Below are 20188 nucleotides of genomic sequence, written 5' to 3' on the forward strand. Positions count from 1 at the left end.
TCTGCCATTAGCCTTGCTTCCCTCCTGGCACCTTCTCTGTTGACCTAGCACACCCTCCTCTCGATTCTGACTCTTCCAGGTCAGGGATGGCGAGAACGAGACAAATAAGAGGGAAACTAAATGGGTAGCAGCCAGGTAGGGTTAAAACCTCAGGGATGATAACTCTCTTGCGTCTCTGACCTTTTTCAGGCAAGCAGAAAGCAGCCTGTTTCTCAGTTCTCTCTAAGACAATGCAGGTTATTCCTTCATGCATTCAGTCAACACAGATATATTGTACACCCACAATGTGCCTGCCATGCTAGTGGATTGGTGTTAGATGTAGTCGGGGATAGGACAGAGCAACAACTTTAGGGTATCCCTGATAAATAATTTGTAGCTCAATTGCCCTATATTTGATGCTACCTGAAATATATGAAAAAAGTTCACGTTGGTAAGACATCAGAATACTTTTATCATTTCAATCTACTTGTTGCAAAATGATTACCCACTTATTCCACATTTTTTCTGGATTGTGAGTTGTTTTCAAACATTTTTCTTAAGATTCTATTTATTTATTTGAGAGAGAGCAGGAGAGGGGAGGAGAGGGAGAAGCAGACTCCCTCCTGATCATGGAGCCCAACCGGGGCTCGATCTGAGGACCCTGGGATCATGACCTAAGCCAAAGGCAGATGCTTAACCGACCGAGCCACCCAGGCACCCCGAGTTATTTTTATATATCGGGTTCTTTGTAAAGGGTCATTTGTGGACTAGTGACAGGTGCTACATTTCTCATTAAAGGAATGATGATTGAGGGGGTGAGAGTCTAACATTTGATGATGAAAAATGTTCCTTATGGTATATTTAGTATGGTAGACATCACATACCAGTGTTGATGAGTCACAGGACAGTGATCTCTCCAGCTACATCTTTTCTGTGGGTGAACGACAGCCTGTAACATATGATTAAACTTGGTTTCTCATTGTGGAAATAAGCCCCTCACCCAACGACTGTTTACTTTTCACCCTAAAATTTTAAAAAAATTGTATGTTTTTAAACTGAAAGAATATCATTGCTAGTTTTATATTTAAGGAAAAAAATCTGTTTTTAGTTGATGTCAGCTTGCCTTATTTCATAAGGTGTTTATAGGTTTGTGTCACTTTGGTGTAGTTGGTGTTGTGTGTGAAGTGTTTGTGAGCGTGAACAGTTGAATTGTTTCATTAAAATTAGCAGAACACAATACTTTAGTGCCTATTAAATCAAGTAAAATGAATTACCAAGACATTGTAATTAAAAGAAATAACAGCAAGTTTACATTATTATGCCAGAAACATCATTATCCGTGTCCTCTGTGGACCTTGGGAGATTAGACTTGCCATTCAGGAATGACTTTCTGATTTAAGCCATTTCCATTGTTTCAGAGAAAAAAAAAAGAAAGTATAATAAGTATTTACTCCAGTGCATTTTTTCTGGTGAATAGCCACCAATTAAAAATATATTATTTCTTATCCTCCAGGCAATACGGCTAAAGTGTATATTGAGATTCAGGATGAAAATGATCATCCCCCAGTGTTTCAGAAAAAATTCTACATTGGAGGTGTATCTGAAGATGCAAGGATGTTTACTTCTGTACTCAGAGTTAAGGTACGAGAAAATTTATTAAGTTACGGAGCTAACGTTAAAACAAAGAGCTCAGACTCTGCAGATAAAGTATAACCATGTAGTTTGTATTGACTGAGTACTTATTCATGGTGTTTAAACAAAAGTCTGAAACGCAGATACATGGGTTTAATTAGCCATACTGCAGATTAGTTATGAGGCGAATACTGTGCAACTTTTATGTTTTATTTTTACTACAAAAATAGGAAAAATTACTTATGATAATTTACACTGAATAAGATATTAAATCATTAAAATGTGTGGCTCCCAGTAGATTTGTATGCTTCTTACAGGTTTAATTCAGGAAAACTCCAAAGATTGGTAAAGTGGAGTTTCTAGTGGCAAATATAAAATTACTGTTTTCTAATTGAAGAAATAATGTACTAAATTATTTTTTCTGCAATATTTTTTTTAAATTCAAAATCTGAAACATGTAAAACATAACACTAATAATTTTAGCACTTTATTAAAAGTTTAAAAAAACTCAGATATGTGAGAAAAAAATCACAAACCTACTTAGAATTTTTTTTTAAGATTTTATTTATTTGTCAGGGAGTGAGAAAGCACAAGAGTGGGGTGAGGGGCAGAGGGAGAAGCAGACTCCACACTGAGCAAGGAGCCCGATGTGGGACTTGATCCCAGGATCCTGAGATCATGACCTGAGCTGAAGGCAGATGCTTAACCAGCTGAGCCACCCAGGCATCCCAGCATTTTATATTCTTAATTACAGTTATTTTTCTGAAGGTATTTTTAAGAATATTTTTTAAGTAGCATTAATATACACACATAAAACCTAAATTTCCCTGGGCAAATCCAACTGTTGGTTGCCTCTAGTTTCACTCATGATCAGTTAGTTGCCTTTCTTTTCTTGTTACCAGGAGAACCACGATTAGAACTCTTCTTACATATAGCTTTATCATCTTATGCACACGAAGTATGAAAGAGGAAAATGAACAAGCAAATGAACATGTATAATGTTTTTGCAAAACAGCCCCTTCATAGTGCCAAAAACTGACTCCTGATCTGAATCAACACTTAGAACCAAAAGTGGTCCACAAATGTGTCAGTCACATTATATCTAAATCATATTATGGTTTGCAAGTAAGAAGCAACTCCAAAGGAGTTGATTTTTATCCTATTTTACTTCATCCCATGAAGTGTGGATTGATTCAGTTCATTCATCTAGTCAGCAAATTTTTCTGAGTACTCACAGTGCGTACTGTTCTTGAAGTTGAACATAGAGCTGTTCAAAAACAAACTAAAAGAGTTACCATCCCAGTACTACAAACTAGTGAAAGAAACAAGTCACTGTTGAATAAAACTGGTAGCTATTTAATACAAAGTCCTGTGATCAAGACCAAGACTTGTGAATTCCTAGGTCAGGAGCGTGCTGCTCATTCCACTGCTAAGTCCCTAAAGCTAGAGGGAGCTTGGAGGTCTGTGTGGCTGGAAGACTCTTTGGAGATGAGATTGGAAATGTAGCCCAGGATTGGAAATGTAGCCCAGGATTGGAAATGTAGAATATGGGGTTTACCCTCAATATGTTAGAAAAGAAGTCTTTGAAGGGTTTTATTCAGAGCTATGATATAACCCAGTATAAGAGGATTATTCTGGATGTTGTGCAGGGTTAGCATGGGGGTGGTGAACAGTATTCTCAGACAAGGACCCACAGGGCCCCGTGTACTACTTTCCCGGAGAGACGTGGCAGTGGGCTGGACCATGGCGGTCGGCCAAGGAGAGGGTCAGGAGGGAGTCAAAGACAGCCAAGAGGATTTGCTGACATTATATGTGGGGCATGAGAGAAATCAAGAATGACCCTGAGGTCTTGTTCCCCATCCCTCTCCCAGGTACTGCAGTAGCAGAAATCTTGAGTTCATTCTTGGAGATTTTTAATATGGCAAGGCAGTCACAGATGCTGATCTAAATTCAGGGAAGAAATGGTGAGCCAGGATGAAATCACCTAGAATATGGGTGTAGACAGAGAGGTTCTCAGACTAAGCCCTGGCACTCACCACTTGGACATCAGGGAGAGAATCCTTCAGAGGACACTGAGAAGTCGCCGCCGCAAGGGGGAAGGAATGTCAGGAGAATGCAGTCTGCACCCTGTAAAGAGCAGATTGGTAGGAGAGGGAGTGATCAAAAGTCAGATGCTGCAAATTAGATTGCCCGGTGGATCTTCCCCTGACCGTTTATGGTAATGAGAGCATTTGTAGTGGAAAGAAAGAAAAATAAGCCAAACTTGAAAATATCCCATTAATAAAGGGGATTTTTCAAGAGGCCTATAGATGACTGTAGTGAGATACTTGTGAGTGATATAATCTGTTGATGACATGTACTTCAGAGGAACTGGGAGAAGGTGGCAAAGGAGGTGGAATGACATTCTAGAAGCCTTCATTCAGACAGAGAGATACCTGCCATCTGTCTGCCCCCAGGCTCTGTGCCTGGTCAAGTATGGGGGCCGCTGTCTGAGACAGCTGCAGAAAGCCATGTCTCCTGGGGGAGGGGGGGGGACAGCATGGGGGCGAGAAATCCGAAAGCAAAGTTAATATCCCGAGAGAAGGCTGGGTATTAGGGGATATTGGTAATGATGGACCGTGAACTCCAGAGGACCCCTGGGAAAGTCTGGTGGCAGAGGTGAGGTAGGAATCTGGGTCATCCTCGTGTGTAAAGGGCTGTGTGGGCAGGAGTATCTGGGTGGTGACAGGTGCTTTGGAATGAACACGTGGACTTCCTGTGATGAGGTAGAGAGGCTGAGACTGGTCATTTCTCCAGGATGACTGAGAACTCTGAGGGACACCCCACCCTTCGATTTATTGGGGGGGTACTCATGCCAGGGAGAGGGATTCTTTCCAGGAAGCAAGTTTTATGCAGTGTAATATTCCACATGAGGGAAAGAGGAGGAATGGAGAGAGAATGGAGAGATACACTTTAACAGTGTATCGATGCAAGTATGTGCTGTAATAATCAATGCTGTTAGGAAAGCACCAGTTGCCACATGGATTCAAAGGAAGGAGACATTTCAGTTGGTGAAAGAACATGAACACTCTCAGAGGGATGAAGAATTTGAGTGGCACTGAAGGGGGTTAGATTTTCTCCCAGGGAAGCTTAAATGAGGCAGAGCCGGAGTGTCTAAGCAGAGGAAGCAGGGAGCCAGGAGCCAGAAGGAAGAAGTGCAGAGTGTGTTTGTGGAGCAGTGATTGGAAGCAGGGAGCTCGGGAGGTGATGGGAGTAATAAATCTTAACTGGTGGACACTTGGAAGAGCTGCCTTTAACCTTGATGCCTGGAATCTAAATTTAAATTTAAACCTAAATCTAATTTTTTAAATCACAATTTAAAAAATTGTGTAATGTGTAGGAAGGGGAAGAGGAAACATACTATAGAATTGACTAAGAAAGGTGAGACTTTAAAATATAGGTGGGGGCGCCTGGGTGGCTCAGTCGGTTAAGCTTCTGCCTTCAGCTCGGATCATGATTTCAGGGTCCAGGGATCGAGCCCTGCATCGGGCTCCCTGCTCAGCGGGAAGCCTACTTCGCCCTCTCCCGCTCCCCCTGCTTGTGTTTCCTCTCTCGCTGTCTCTATCAAATAAATAAATAAATCTTTAAAACAAAATAAAATATAGGTGAATAAGACTATACTCAACTAGCTTAAAATATGGAGAGTGGATTAAGGGCCGTCCTAAAAATATGTGAAGGTAAAGGCAACACAGTGAGAGCATTATTAAAATGAATTCTGCAATATAAGTGATAATAAAAGAAAGTTGTGTATATATGCTCTGAAGCAGCATATCTAATATGTTTAGAGACTGGTTCCAAGTTCCTTTTTTCAGAAAATATATATTGCATTCCTAGCATGTGCTGAAAATAAGGAGGCGAACAAAAAAGACTCTCCCTCTGCCCTTACCGAGTTAACATTCTAGTAACTAGACAAAAGAGTAAGTAAGTCAGTCTTTTATTTACACAGACATGTAGAGATTTGGTTTCTGGCTCAAAAATTTGATTGTTCATGTCACGTTAAAGTACTTCATAGGTTGTGTCAAAAGGACACAGAACAAAAGTATTAATTTGGGAAAATCTACAACTTTTATTATGGTTTCATGTTGATATCTCTGCCACCACTGGTCCACCAAACTGATTTCCATCGGTCACAAGCAATCAGTTATTTTATTGCAGGGAAAGGGGGAAGAAAATCAATAGGAATTTCTTTCTCCAGTCTTTGAGACAAGAATTAACATCAGTTAAAAGTATCACCTTTAGTATATACCCAAAAGAATTGAAGGCAGGAATGCAATCAGACACATGATCGTTGGTAGCAGCATCATTCACAATAGCTAAAAGGCGGCAACAACCTATATATCCATTAGCAGGTGCCTGGATGAACCTGATATGGTGCATACCTGCAGTAAAATAGTATTCAGGCTTACAGAAGAAGGAAATGTTGACCTGCGCTATATCATGCATAAGCCTTGAAGACAATATGCTCAGTGAAATAAGCCAGACACAAAAAGGCAAATGTATAATTCCACTTGTATGAGGTTCCGAGACGGCAAAGAGAAGGGTGGTCTGCCAGGGCCAGTGGGGCGGGGGATGGGGAGTTCATGTGTAAGGTTGCAGAGCTCCAATTTGGGAAGACAAAAACCTGCTAGATGGGAATGGCGGTGATGGTCACATGATAATGTGAATGTACTTAAGACAACTGAGGTGTACACTGAAAAATGGTTCAAATGGTAAATTTTATGTGATGGCTATTTTAGCTCAGTGAAGGAAAAATCCCAAAGGGAGAAGTGCATCTCCAATGTTGGCAGAATATGAAAACTGTTCCTCTCAAAACTATTATTCCTCAGTGGTACCCATCCCTCTTAGCTTGATGTGAATATGAATCTTACATTCAGCTTCAGAAGTAAAGATTTGTTTTCATCTGTTTATTTTTATTGATTATATAACTGTGGATTTTAACATTTTGTTCTCCAACACATCATCATTGCTTTCAGTATTGGCTGCAACTATCTGGCTCTGATGCTCTCAGCCTGTAGGGAGTACGTACGTGTCAGAATCTACAGCACCTTGTATGTTGAAAAAGCCCCCAGGAGCTCCTGGCTGGCTCAGTCAGTTAAGCGTCTGCCTTCAGCTCAGATCATGATCTCAGGGTCCTGGGATCAAAGCCCATGTCGGGCTCCCTGCTCAGCGAGGAGTCTGCTTCTCCCTCTCCTTCTGCCCCTGCTTGTGCTCTCTTTCTCTCTCTGACAAATAAATAAATAAAATCTTAAAAAAAAAGAAAAGCCCCCAGGAAATTCAGATGCCCCTAACTTTGGGTCAAGACCATTAGTTGAATATCACTTACTGAAATGTCCTCTGCTAATGAAAAATGACTGATAAATTTGGTTACATCAGAATAACAGACCACTATAACAGAGATGCTGTCAATGATGAAAAGAAAAGCAATAAGCTAAAAGCATATATTTTGCAACATATATTTTTTAAAAGTCAAAAGAAACAGTGTCCAGAATACAGAAAAAAAAAAGTTCAAAAGCAGCCATGTAACCAATGAAAGCAAAGTTGGAAAAATTCATGAGTATTTGAAATATTACTCATAATTTCCTGTGTGAGCTAAGTAAGAATAAGCTGGACATTTGAACATTAACTTTTTTGGTCCTCTTTGTCCTGTGGAAAATATTAATCAATACACCTTACTGATAACAATAGCTGCCATTTATATGTCTTTATTATTTTTCTGAGAACTGTGGAAAAACTCTTCATATTTTAGCCTATGGAATTTGTTTGAATAAATACAAGCAAACAAATAAATAAATAAAACACCTACCTCTACAGTGGGTGGAGATTATTCTTTATTGTATTGTTGGGAAAAATGGTAGTTAGTAAGGTTAAGTAACTTTCCAAGCATCTCAGCCCATAACCAGTGAAGTGAGTATTCAGTTCGGTTTACTTTTTTTAAGGACTTTTCTGGTAACTTCCAGATCCCCTGCTTCCCATGGGAAGTGAGGAGTAGAATCGTGGCAGAAATGGAATGTTGGCAGAAATAACAGAACATATTAAGTTTCTCTGAAAAATTAGGAGGCAATTAACAAGGCAACTAATTGCTTCTCAAATTGAGGTGGCCTCTGTGAATCATAATTCCCTCTATTAAAGCAACAAATCAGATCGGGTTTTAGAAGCGCCGCTCAATTTAGTAACTAATTTTTTCAGTTTAATGTGTGTTTTTTTAACTGCAACCAAGAGCCTGACTGCAAATATAGGGAGAGACCAAGTATGATCAAGAAATCTCTGAGTTATGAGGATATTTTCCAGAAGTTAGTGTAATAAGTCCCTCTCTCCACAGATTGCAGATGAGAAAAACTCAGTGTCAGAAAAATTGAATTAAAATGTTGACTTGATGTCTACTGAATGTCAAAAAGACTATGAATATTGCATCTTTGAGTTATTAGAGAAGCCAGGTTTAAGAAATGAACTAAAAATACGATTTTGAAAAAGTGTCAACAAAGGAACAGTTCTCACTGTCAAATCCTTAATTATTTATTACATTTTCTCAATAAGCATTGAGACGTGGCAAGAGGATTTAGCAGAATGATGCTGTTGAGAGAAGAAAGCGAAGGGCACTGTAGAGGATGCAGATGTCCTCAGGGGCAAAGCGTGGAGAAATCCGCAAGGTGAACAGTGAAGGGGGCAGTAGTTTTTACTTGGAGTCAGGTTGGTGCTTCCGAGGGCTCCTGAGCCCCAGCCCTGTGCCTGCTCACGCAGGTCTGGTGGAAAACAATTCCAGCACATTTGTGAGGGTTTAGCATGTTTCCCCAGCGTGGCATCTTGGACTCGCCCCGTGCCTGGCTCACGTCCAGGAGGATACTAATAGTGATGCTGGGTACTCTAAATGCTTCTCAGGAACTAAATCATTCATATTCCTCAGGAACTCCATGGGGTTCTTGTATTATTCTCAATTTACGGGTGAGAACACAGAGGCACAGAAATAGTATGTTACCTGCCCACAGCTAGTCAGGAGAGCCATCAGGATGCACCGCCAGCTCCCCGCCCAGAGACAGCTTTCTGCCACCTCCCAAGTGCCAGAGTACAGGGCTGGCTCAAATCCCTTGGACTCAGTCCCAGAAATTAAGTCTCGGTGGGGTGTTACACTTCAACTCTCCTGGCCATTCTTGTCTTTTCGTATGCAAATACTGCTTTAGGACCTGGTGCCTTTTAAAGCCTTTAACCATTTCTGATAGTTGTATGTTACTTAACCTTAGAAAAATGATGGCATGGAGGAAAAAAATGCCAAGTGCCCTGAGAGAATTGTTATATCTGAGAGCTACATTTGAAGGTCAGTCGTGTGGATTACTTAATTCTGAAATCCAAAGCGCCGTGTATGTCTCAGTTTTTGTGGTTTGTGTCACTGGAAGCCAGTGGATTATTTTAGGAGCATTTTCTCCCTAGGCACTCTATACGATAGACATGTTAAAAGTATCAGTCCAATCTCATAAAATACTGATTTTGATTCCCCTTTGCCAACTATGGGAAACACAGCTTTATACGAACACTGTTCAAGAGGCACAAGCCCATTGCCTTCTTGGCTACGACCCTATAACTGAATTACTATGTGTCTATTTAGAACTTAGACACATTATATTTTAATTACGTATTTATGTGTGTGTTTTCTCTACTATAATTCAAATGTCATGCTTCCCCACAAATTCAATGACGTTATAGATGTATTGTGCATACCACCTCAAATTGGTGTTTGTTTAAAATTTTATTTATTTTTTACGTATAGCCATGTCTTTTAGCCTCTTGAATCAGGACGTTCCATGAACTATGTGAACAAATTATCGATTTTCAGATAAGTAGAAATACTCTTTCAGTGAAACTTTCTTGAGTCTGCTTCCAATGCTCAGAGTTACAGGATCTCTCATTTCCCTGGGAATTTCTCTTTCTTGCCAAAATTAAGACTTAGGTTTGATATCTCTTTGAATTTCAGGCATCCATCATACTTTTCCATTTATTTAACTCTGATGGAGACACGAATTGTCGAGAAAATTGTTTTTTTTCCTAACAACTGGTATGCTTTTGTTACATGGTCTTGGATTATGTTGTAGTGAATGATGTTTTCCTTTCGGTTTGTCTGCTGGAGACTTAAAGCCAAATATTTGATTCATCTTTAGCAATTTTAGAAGATGAATGCAATGCGCATGTGGCACACTAACTTTAATGCAACGCGCATGTGGCACACTTTCTCTCTGGTTTCCTTGAGATGCTCTGCTTTTATTCTCTGTCATCTTCCCCTTTAATTATTTTTATGTTATTAAACCTTATGGAGTTTCAGAAACAGCCTCGTACCTGTTTTGGAAATCTGCGGGGTATATGCAAACAAATGATCGCTAAGTACTCTGTTTCTAAGAGTCCAAGCCTACATTTTTTTCCCTTGTACAAGTTGAGATATGTAAAGTTCCTGATACATAGCATTGGTCCGTATTGGTATAAACAAGTATACAATTATAGTTTCATTGTTAATGGTATAAATGGACAAACCACGGCTTTCCTTTGCTGCAAATGGACTGTCCAGATAAAATAATTTTGCAAATGTAAGTTTCATTCTTTCTCTTCTCCTTCTCTATACAAATCAGCCTTTCTATTATCACAGAAAGGAGATCTAAAATCTTCCATTCACATGGTAGTAACTTAATTTATACTTCTTGGCTTGAATGTGACTTAATTAAGAACTGTCTTGATTTCTGTTGCTTAAAATAGAAAGGGAACTATTTTTTCCAAGCTATAAGTGTCTGAAAAATCAGGAAGGTTTTGGGTCCTTAAAACTAGATGAAAAGTCGCTCTCATAACTGGAAATTTCCTTAAAAGTAGAGAGCTTGAGGAATTTTTATGGGTTTAAGCCATTGGACATGATATATGACAAGAAAATACTTTATTCAATGAATGGCCAAATCATTTTGTCTTTCCTAAATTCATTGGTGGCTCATATATTTCAAAGTCTGATCACTGTCTACTGGGGTTAGAAATTTATTTAATGCCTACATGTCTTTCATATGATTAAATGCAAAACAGTCCAGGGTATGGATATGGAATATCATCTTTTGAGTCAAGCTTCCATTTTCTTGTAGGAGATTTTATCTGTTGTAGGGTAGTAATGATCGTGTGTGTGCTCCCATATTAGGTTTCAAGGATCGCGTCTTCTATCATCTGGTAGGAGTGTTGACACTCAGCTTAAAAATCTCAGAATCCCTGTGAAAATGAGGATTGCATTGCCAAACACAATTCCAAAGACGATTCATGCAAATAAGAATCACTTTTGTCCGAAAACGTCCTGTAATTTCTTGAACCTCTGTTTAACTTTGTGTCGTCCTGACCCAACACAGAAGACCTATAACACCAATCTAAGCAAAAGTGATAAATCATCTTTTTAAAAAGTTTTATTCATATCTCTCTAAATCCATTTAATTTTGAATCGCCTATTAGTATTGCCAGTAAGAAGAGTAAAATACTAGATTCTTTTAATATGTATTATGAAGAAAACTTAGGTCCAAATAGGTCATAAAAAATGGCTGATTCTTCCTAGTAATTTTAATAAAATTTCCATAATGAAAACCAGCAGGCCTAAGGCAAGATTATGTACATAAAGAGAACATCATTTATTTTGGTTAATTCATAAGTCATTGTACATCTGAGAGGTGCCAAAAGAACTTAAATTTTTTTTAAAAGGCAGAGAAATGTCTGAATTCACAAAACAACACTTCAATGCATAGGAATAATAAAACTGGAAACTAGAGATTCCCATCAACTAGATCCTGAAACTTGTTGTGGTAGCTACACTAGTTTTGACAAACATATCTCCTTTTTATAGTGCTTCATTTTATTTTTCCCAGGATTTTTTTTTTCCCCCTAGGCAGTCATGGCCTCTTGTGATCCAAGTAATCTATAAAAAGACAAAGTCAATGAGGTTCATAGTAATTTGAAAGACTTTATTACCACCTGAAGCCAAAAGATCCCAAGATATGTTACAAACTAGTATCAAAGATCTCCAATCCAGAGTGTATAGAACTCTAACAAAATGATGATTCAAAACAAAGCAAAACAAAACTCCCAAGATAAAAAGATAGGAATAAGGGGGCGCCTGGGTGGCTCAGTTGGTTAAGCGACTGCCTTCGGCTCAGGTCATGATCCTGGAGTCCCAGGATTGAGTCCCGCATGGGGCTCCCTGCTCGGCAGGGAGTCTGCTTCTCCCTCTGACCCTCCCCCCTCTAATGTGCTCTCTCTCTCTCTCATTCTCTCTCTCAAATAAATAAAATCTTTAAAAAAAAAAAAGATAGGAATAAGATTGGAATAGGCCCTACATGAAGAGGATATAAAAATTGGCAAAAAAAAAAAACCCACAAAAGAGGCATTCAGTTTTATTAACTACTAGGATTTACAAATAAACCACAAGAGACCACCCTATTGTTGATAAGAATGGCTAAAAAGAGACCGATGAAACCAAATTTTGCAACACCCAGAGTTCACAGATACTGCGGATGGGATGTAAGTTAGTACAACATTTTGGAAAGCATTATCAAGTGTGAACATATGCATAACCCCTGACTCAGAATTTCTACCCCTAAATATTGACACAGCAGAAATGCATACAGATGCTTAAAAAAGATGTGTGCCAAAAATCCACTTTTTGTAGATATGCTCCTTATTATAATATCTAAAAGCTGAAAAAAACATCGTTGTCCAGTCACAGTACGTGCATGAGCTGTAGTATATTTCTACAGTGGAGTTCTGCAGAGCAATGAAAATGAATAAATTATGTCTGCATGCAACAGCACGGATGGCTGTCAGAAATATGATGTGAGCAAATGAATTCAGACAAAAAATTTCCTAAGCCCATTTATATAAAGCTCAAAAACAGGAAGAACTAATCAAATCAGAAGAGTTATTTTTGAGGAGGGAGGCAGGTAATGCTCCATTCCTTGATCTAGATGCTGGCTACCTCTAGAGATCTAATTTGAAAAACAAAACTTTAAAAAATGTCATAAAAACAAAGGGAAGATGTTTACTTAAATTTCTGGTCATTTTAAGCTATTCCTCTTGCAAGATAAAATAATTCTGACAGACGGGGAGGGGGTTGTATTTTTCTTGTTAGTTCTCTGTTTAGTTAATAATTAAAACTTTTCTATTTTGTTGCGGGGGGGGGAGCCTGGGTGGCTCGGTTGGCTAAGTGTCCGACTTGATTTCAGCTCAGGTCATGATCCCAGGGTCCTGGGACCAAGTCCCGCATCGGGCTCCCTGCTCAACGGGGAGTCTGCTTCTCCCTCTCCCCTCCCCCTGCTTGGTTCTCTCTGTCTCTTTCTCAAATAAAGTCTTAAAAAAAATAATTTTCTATTTTTAATGTGTGATGAGACAATGCCATATAGTTTTCTGATGGTTTCTAGTAAGAAAGCATGTTTTGGGACACTGTTATTGGTGGTGGTGGCTGAGAAATGCCAGCGATCAGGTACAGTAGGTTAGATGTGGAAGATGACGTTGATAGAGAGAATGCAAGTGAACAAGCGCATGGTTTTATCTGGTGCTAGGTTCCAGAATCCAGAACCGTAAGCCCAGGAGATGAGATTTGGACCTGAAAATGGTGTAGTCATGTCGATAGGGCAGGGATAGATTGACAAGTCCCTGTGCCCGCAAGACACATGGGGACAGGCGAAGGTCTTACTGCTGTCTTACAATAGAGGGCACGAATGAAGCATCCCTGCTGGGTAGAAAGGGTAAACTATGGGGAAGGGATTGAAGTCATCAAAGAGCCGGATGGAAGAAGGACTTAGAAGAAGGACTTAGGCCCTCGGCAAGAACAGGCATCACAGGAAAAGACCCATCTGCCTTGCAGACCTAGAACCCCAGGGTAGTGCGCTCAGAACACACTGTGGGATTAGTAACATCCCGGCAGGGCAAGGCCAGGTGATGCAGAGACAGCCACTTCTGAGGGGCAGGCTCTTTGTGGATGTACTGTTTGGGGTTAGAGCTAAAATGAGAGTGTGGGGTGGAGCTAAGACCAAAGGTACAAAAAAGAAAAAAAAAACAGGCCCATCTGCAGGCAGGAAATGAATGCCAGTTCTTGACCTTTCTGTGTGACAGGAATTACTAAGGGAACTAGGGAAGTTTTAAGTCACTATTGATTAAAGTTTAATCCAAAGTTATGAATATGCTAAATCCCAAGGGCCTAAAAAAATAAAGTTAATATGAAACATAAAGGCCATAAAAGTAAAGTCTTAATATTTATTTTTTTTTAAGTTTTAATATTTAAATCTATATCTCTTTTCCAAAAGCACCATGATGAAGACAAACCTGGACTATTATCTTCTATTCTTAAGATTTTTAAAGTTTATTTTATGAGAGAGAGTGCTCATAGGAGCAGGGACCGGGTTGCAGAGAGAGAAGCAGACTCCCCACTGAGCAGGGAGCCCCACACGGGGCTCATCCCAGGACTGGATCCCAGGACCCTGAGATCATGACTTGAGCCGAAGGCAGATGCTTAACCTACTGAACCACCCAAGAAACGCTGCACTGTTATCTTTTAGCCACTACTGGGCTGCCTAAACTTGGACAGATTTCTTAATTTTTGTAAGCACCACGTCTGCAAGTTATAAGACTATATAACACATTTCTCATGAATATAAACGAGAAAATGCATACAAAGCATTGAGTACGGTGCCTGGCTCCACACGGATCTCTCAATAAACGTCCATTGTCACTGTGAATTATTTTCTCTGAGTAGGTTCTTTTTACCTGTAAGATGATAATCATCTTGATGTTCTCAGTTCAGCATGCATTGTGCTTGTAAGTTATCAAAACACAATTCGATGGAATGCTCATGTATTTGATCATTGCCCTTGAAACTAAATAGTGGACCTATCTTTCTAGAAGTCACCTTAGTATCAGTATAGAATTGTAAGTTTTCTTCTCATGTGAATGATAGAATAAGAAATAGTTATAAATGCTAAAATTAATATAAAAACAGTTTCTTCCATTATGTAATGACTAGGTATATCCAGTCTTTGAAATACACTGAGATATTATCCCATTGAGAAATAATCCATACAACTTTTTCTATTTGCACTTTGTTTCATTATTGAAATACATACCCTTTATTTATTTCACCCATCACCCCCCACCTCCCTTCTGGCAACCACCAGTTTGTTCTCTGTATTTAAGAGTCTGGGTTTTTTGTTGTTGTTCCTTCCTTTGTTCATTTTTTTTTTCTTTTTTCATTTGTTTTGTTTCTTAAATTCCACATATGAGTGTAATCATACGCTTTGTCTTTCTCTGACTGACTTATTTCGCTTAGCATAATACCCTCTAGCTCCATCCACATTGCTGCAAATGGCAAGATTTCATTCTTCTTTATGGCTGAGTAATATTCCATTGTGAGAGATAGAGAGAGAGAGAGAGATGGATGGATGGATGGATGTAGTGTATCCATTCATCAGTCAGTGGACATTTTGGCTTTTTCCATAATTTGGCTATTGTTGATAATGCTGCTATAAACATCAGGATGCATGTATCCCTTTGAAACAGTATTTTTGTATCCTTTGGGTAAATACCTAGTAGTACAATTGCTGGGTTGTAGGGTAGCTCTCTTTTTAATTTTTTGAGGAACCTCCATACTGTTTTCCACAGGGTCTGTACCAGTTTGCATTCCCGCCAACAGAGTAAGAGGGTTCCCCTTTCTCTGCATCCTCACCAACACCTGTTGTTTCTTGTGTTGTTGATTCTAGCCATTCTGACAGGTGTGAGGTGATACCTCATTGTAGTTTTGATTTATATTTCCCTGATGATGAATGATGTTAAGCATCTTTTCATGTGTCTAGTGGTCATCTGAATGTCTTCTTTGGAAAAAATGTTTATTCATGTCATCTGTCCATTCTTTACTTGGATTGTTTGTTTTTTGCATGTTGAGTTGTATAAATTCTTTATATATACCTCTCCTTTTTCCACTCATCTGTTGATGGTTACTCAGGTTGCTTCCATATCTTGACTTTTGGAAATAATGCCGTAAACATAGGGGTGCATATATCTTTTTGAATTAGTGTTTTGTTTTTGGGGGGTAAATATCCAATAGTGGAATTATTGGATCATATGGTAGCTTTATTTTAATTTTTTGAGGAACCTCCATATGGTTTTCCACAATAGCTACACCAACTTAACATTCCCACCAACAGTGCACAGATGTTCCTTTTTTCCACATCCTTGTCAGTACTTGTTATTTCTTGTCTTTTTGATTTTAGCCATTCTGAAAGCTATAAGGTGATACCTCATTGTGATTTGGATTTGCATTTCTCTGATGATTAGTGATGTTAGCATCTTTTCCTTTGTCTGTTGACCATCTGTATGTCTTCTTTGGAAAAATGTCCATTCAGGTCCTCTGCCCATTTTTAATTGGATTATTTATTTTTTGGTGTTGAGTTGTATAAGTTCTTTATATATTTTGGACATTAACCCCTTATTGGTTATATCATTTGCGAATATCTCCTCCCATTCAGTAGGGTGCATTTTTGTTTTGTTGATTATTTCCCTTGTGCAAAAGCTTTTTATTTTGGTGTAGTATCAGTAGTTTAATTTTGTTTTTGGTTCCCTTGCCTCAGGAGACATCTAGAAAAATGTTTCTATGACTGATATTTAAGAAATTACTACCTATTGTTTCTTCTAGGAACTTTATGGTCTCAGGTTTCACATTTTGTCTTTAATTCATTCTCAGTTCATTTTTGTGGATGGTGTAAGAAAGTGGTCCAGTTTCATTCTTTTGCACGCAGCTGTCCAGTTTTCCCAGTATCATTTGTTGAAGAGACTGTCTTCCCCATTGTATATTCTTGCCTCCTTTGTCATAGATTGATTGACCATATAATCATGGGTTTATTTCTAGGCTCTCTATTCTTTCCCACTGACCTATGTGCCTGCTTTTGTGCCAGAACCATATTGTTTTGATTATTACAGTTTTATAGTATATCTTGAAATCTAGGATTGTGATACCCTAAGTACAGTACCAAGAAACTATTAGAACTGATAAATGAATTTAAAAAAAAAAACAGTTGTAGGATGCACAATTAATGTACAGACATCTATACACTAATAATGAAAGCAGGAAGAGAAATTAAGAAAATAATCCTATTTACAATTGCAGCAAAAAGAATAAAGTATACCTAAGAATAAACCAGGAAGTGAAAGACTGTACTCCAAAAACTATAGAACACTGATGAGAGAAGTTGAAGATGACACAAACAAATGGAAAGATTTTTCATTCTCATGGGTTTGAAAAACCAGTATTGTTCAAATGTCCATACTACCCAAAGCAATCTACAGACTCAATGCAATCCCTATCAAAATACCAACAGCATTTTTTACAGAGCTAGATCAAATAATTCTAAAATGTGTATGGAACCACAAAAGACCCTGAATAGCCAAAGCTATCTTGAGAAAGATCAACTTGCATATTTTAAATGAGATATCTCATATCAGCAATTGGTATTTATGAGACATATTTATATGTTTTAAATGAGTAGTATTATCTCAACACTGTGCTATGAAGTATCTTTGTACAAATTTTTCTTTGTCAATAATTATCAATGGCTTGGTATTTCCCTTTCAGGAAATCATAGCAACTTTAAGAAAAAAATAATCTCCACACATTTAGAGGTGAGGTTCTGAATAGCAAACCCTAACAGCACAGCTGGGAGAAATTTCAGTCTTCAGGCAATACCCGTACCAACTTATCCAGAGAACAGGTTTAAAAAGAATATTTTTTAGGGCGCCTGGATGGCTCAGTTGGTTAAGCAACTGCCTTCGGCTCAGGTCATGATCCTGGAGTCCCAGGATCGAGTCCCGCATCGGGCTCCCTGCTCAGCGAGGAGCCTGCTTCTCCCTCTGACCCTCCCCCCTCTCATGTACTCTCTCTCATTCTCGCTCTCTCAAATAAATAAATAAATCTTTAATAAAAAAAAAAAGAATATTTTTTAAAAGGGCACATTGGGGGTTTTGGCCCTTATCACACAACAGCAAACCATAACATTGGGTGAGGTTATCTTCTAGTAATTAATTAATGTCGGAGAAGTGGGGAAAAAAAATCTTGAAATTCTCTTAAATAAAACACAAAAATAATCAAGAAGTCAGTACAATTTCTTAACTAGACTTTTTCAGAAAGACGGCACTAAAGCCATATTAAAAAAAAAAAAATCACAAACTGGAAAAGGCCAGGAATTTAAGAACATTAAATAGATCCCTTAAATTCTCTCTTTGTAGATAGATATGGTCAAAAATGCCATTTTTCAAAGAAAAAGTATTAATAGAAAGTTCTGAACAGCAGAAAATTTATCTTCCAAGATTGTAAAATGAATTATCTGTTAAAATGTTGAAAAATGCAAGAGTCCTTTCTCTGGCTTTAATGAATCACAGCATGACACATCATCTTTTCTGGCACCTCCTGAGCATATTAATGTTATGTTGCGTTAACAGTCATCATGAAAATTAGGGGTAACTAATGAGGAAAGGAAAAGAACACAATGGAAATGTGTAATCTCACCTGCATTTATAAGGGTCTCATTAGCACTAAATGCAATTAAAACGTTGAATTCTTTCTTAACATGTCATTTAATGGAGCAGCTCCACTAGGATGAGGATGTAAACAACACGGCTTTTTCCCAGTGTTTGTGTTCCCGTGTGTTCTACAAGAGAGATGCACAGATAAAGCGACTTGTCTTCATTTGTCTTCCTACTGACTCTGATAAGAGGAGGAAAAAAATGAGAAATAGTAAATGTGAATTTTTAATAAAATCTATTGGTTAGGTATGCGTGTCATCTCTTTCTGAAGCAAGGAGCCTGGGAATAACCTTCAGTCCAATCCATCCTTCCCTTCATAGAGTCAGTTTACTGGCAGATCTTGCACAGGCCTTGGAGTCAAAGATTCCAGGTTCTTCTCCCCAGCTGTGTGATTTGGGCACATTTACGGATTTTTAATGTCACATACACACTACAGGAACGTCATCTACAAAATGGTTCTTGTTCTTTCTACTTACCAGAGTTAAGAAAATTAAATGAGACCCTATTGATAGGGTCCTTAGTCCAATGCAGAACACTTGGTGCCCAGTCTGATTATCTCTTACGTTTTCCCAGATCTTTCTTGAATATAATCTTTTATTCATTATGCTTTTTCAGTGTTGACCCTCAACCTGCATCTAATAATCCCAATCATTGTCGGTGTCGGTTCTTAACTGGCTATAGAACTATTTGGATTGCAGCAGGCTGGCTGAAGGCAATTAGGCTAAAAATAGATTGGCCAGTGTTACGTCTTAGCCAAAACAAAACAAACAAAAATTAGCCATTTTATCAAATATAAATGTTATCTAGTAACTGTCTTTGACTTTTTTCATTTGTGCCGAGTTGACACACAATATTATATTAGTTTCAGGTGTGCCACATAGTGATCAACTTCTCTGTATTTTGTGCTGTGCTCCCCGCAGGTGTAGCTCCCATCTGTCACCACACAACGCTGTCACAGTACCATTGACAACATGCCCATGACTTACTCATTCTGTAACTGGAAGTCTGTGTCTCCTTCTCCCCTCCACCAATATTTTCCACCCTCGCTCTCCCCTGGCAACCATCAGTTTGTTCTTTATATTTATGGGTCTGATTCTGTTTTTTTTTATTTATTACTCATTTGTGTTGTTTTTTAGATTCCACATATGAGTGAAATTACATGGTATTTGTTTTTTTCAGTTTCACTTAACTTCACTTAGTGTAACACCCTCCAGGTCCATCCATGCTATTGCAAATGCCAAAATCTCATCCCTTTTTCTCTTATGGCTGTGTAATAATCCATATTGTGTGTGTATATATATATATTATACATCACATCTCACTTATCCGTTTGTCTATCAACATATAGATGGTCAACAGACATATGAAAAGATGCTTGACATCATTCATCATCAGGGAAATGCAAATCAAAAGTGTAATGAGATACCACTTACACCAACCAGGGTGGCTAAAATCAACAACACAAAAAACAACACGTGTTGACAAGGATGCAGGGAAAAAGGAACCCTTGTGCACTGTTGGTGGGAATGCAAACTGGTGCAGCCACTGTGGAGAACAGTGTGGAGGCTCCTCAGAAAATTAAAAATAGAACTACGCTAGGCTCCAGCAATTGCACTATTAGATATTTACACGAAGAAAATAAAAGCACTAATTCAAAATAATATAGGCACCTTCTGTTTATTGAAACATTATTTACAGTAGCCAAGGTATACAGTCGAGTAACTATCTTTCAAGCCTTGTTAATGTTGGTGCTTTGTGGGCTGGTTTTACAACAATTTATAGATTTTATGTATCCTTTAAAAATATGTCTATTTTTCAAAATAGTATTACTTGTTTATTACAATTTTTTAAAAATCCTACTCTATTATAAAATACATTTTTTTGAAATAAAAAAATTCTATATAACTGGTTAATGACTGAAAATAGGTTATAAAGCCATACAGATGATATGGTCCTGGTTACAGAAAGTGTATGTTTA

General features: G+C 38.3%; 1 protein-coding gene across 17 annotated transcripts in view; it reads left to right on the forward strand.

Annotated features, from left to right (window-relative positions):
- Nucleotides 1–20188, forward strand: part of PCDH15 (protocadherin related 15) — an 813949-nt gene that overhangs the window by 702947 nt on the left and 90814 nt on the right. For all 17 annotated transcript variants that reach the window (XM_021696071.1, XM_021696072.1, XM_044916450.1 and 14 more), the window contains one exon: nucleotides 1493–1620. In XM_021696071.1, the coding sequence (XP_021551746.1) occupies nucleotides 1493–1620 (128 nt within the window). The remainder of the gene's footprint in view (nucleotides 1–1492; nucleotides 1621–20188) is intronic.

Source organism: Neomonachus schauinslandi, chromosome 6 (assembly GCF_002201575.2).
Source record: "Neomonachus schauinslandi chromosome 6, ASM220157v2, whole genome shotgun sequence".
Lineage (NCBI taxonomy): Eukaryota > Metazoa > Chordata > Mammalia > Carnivora > Phocidae > Neomonachus > Neomonachus schauinslandi.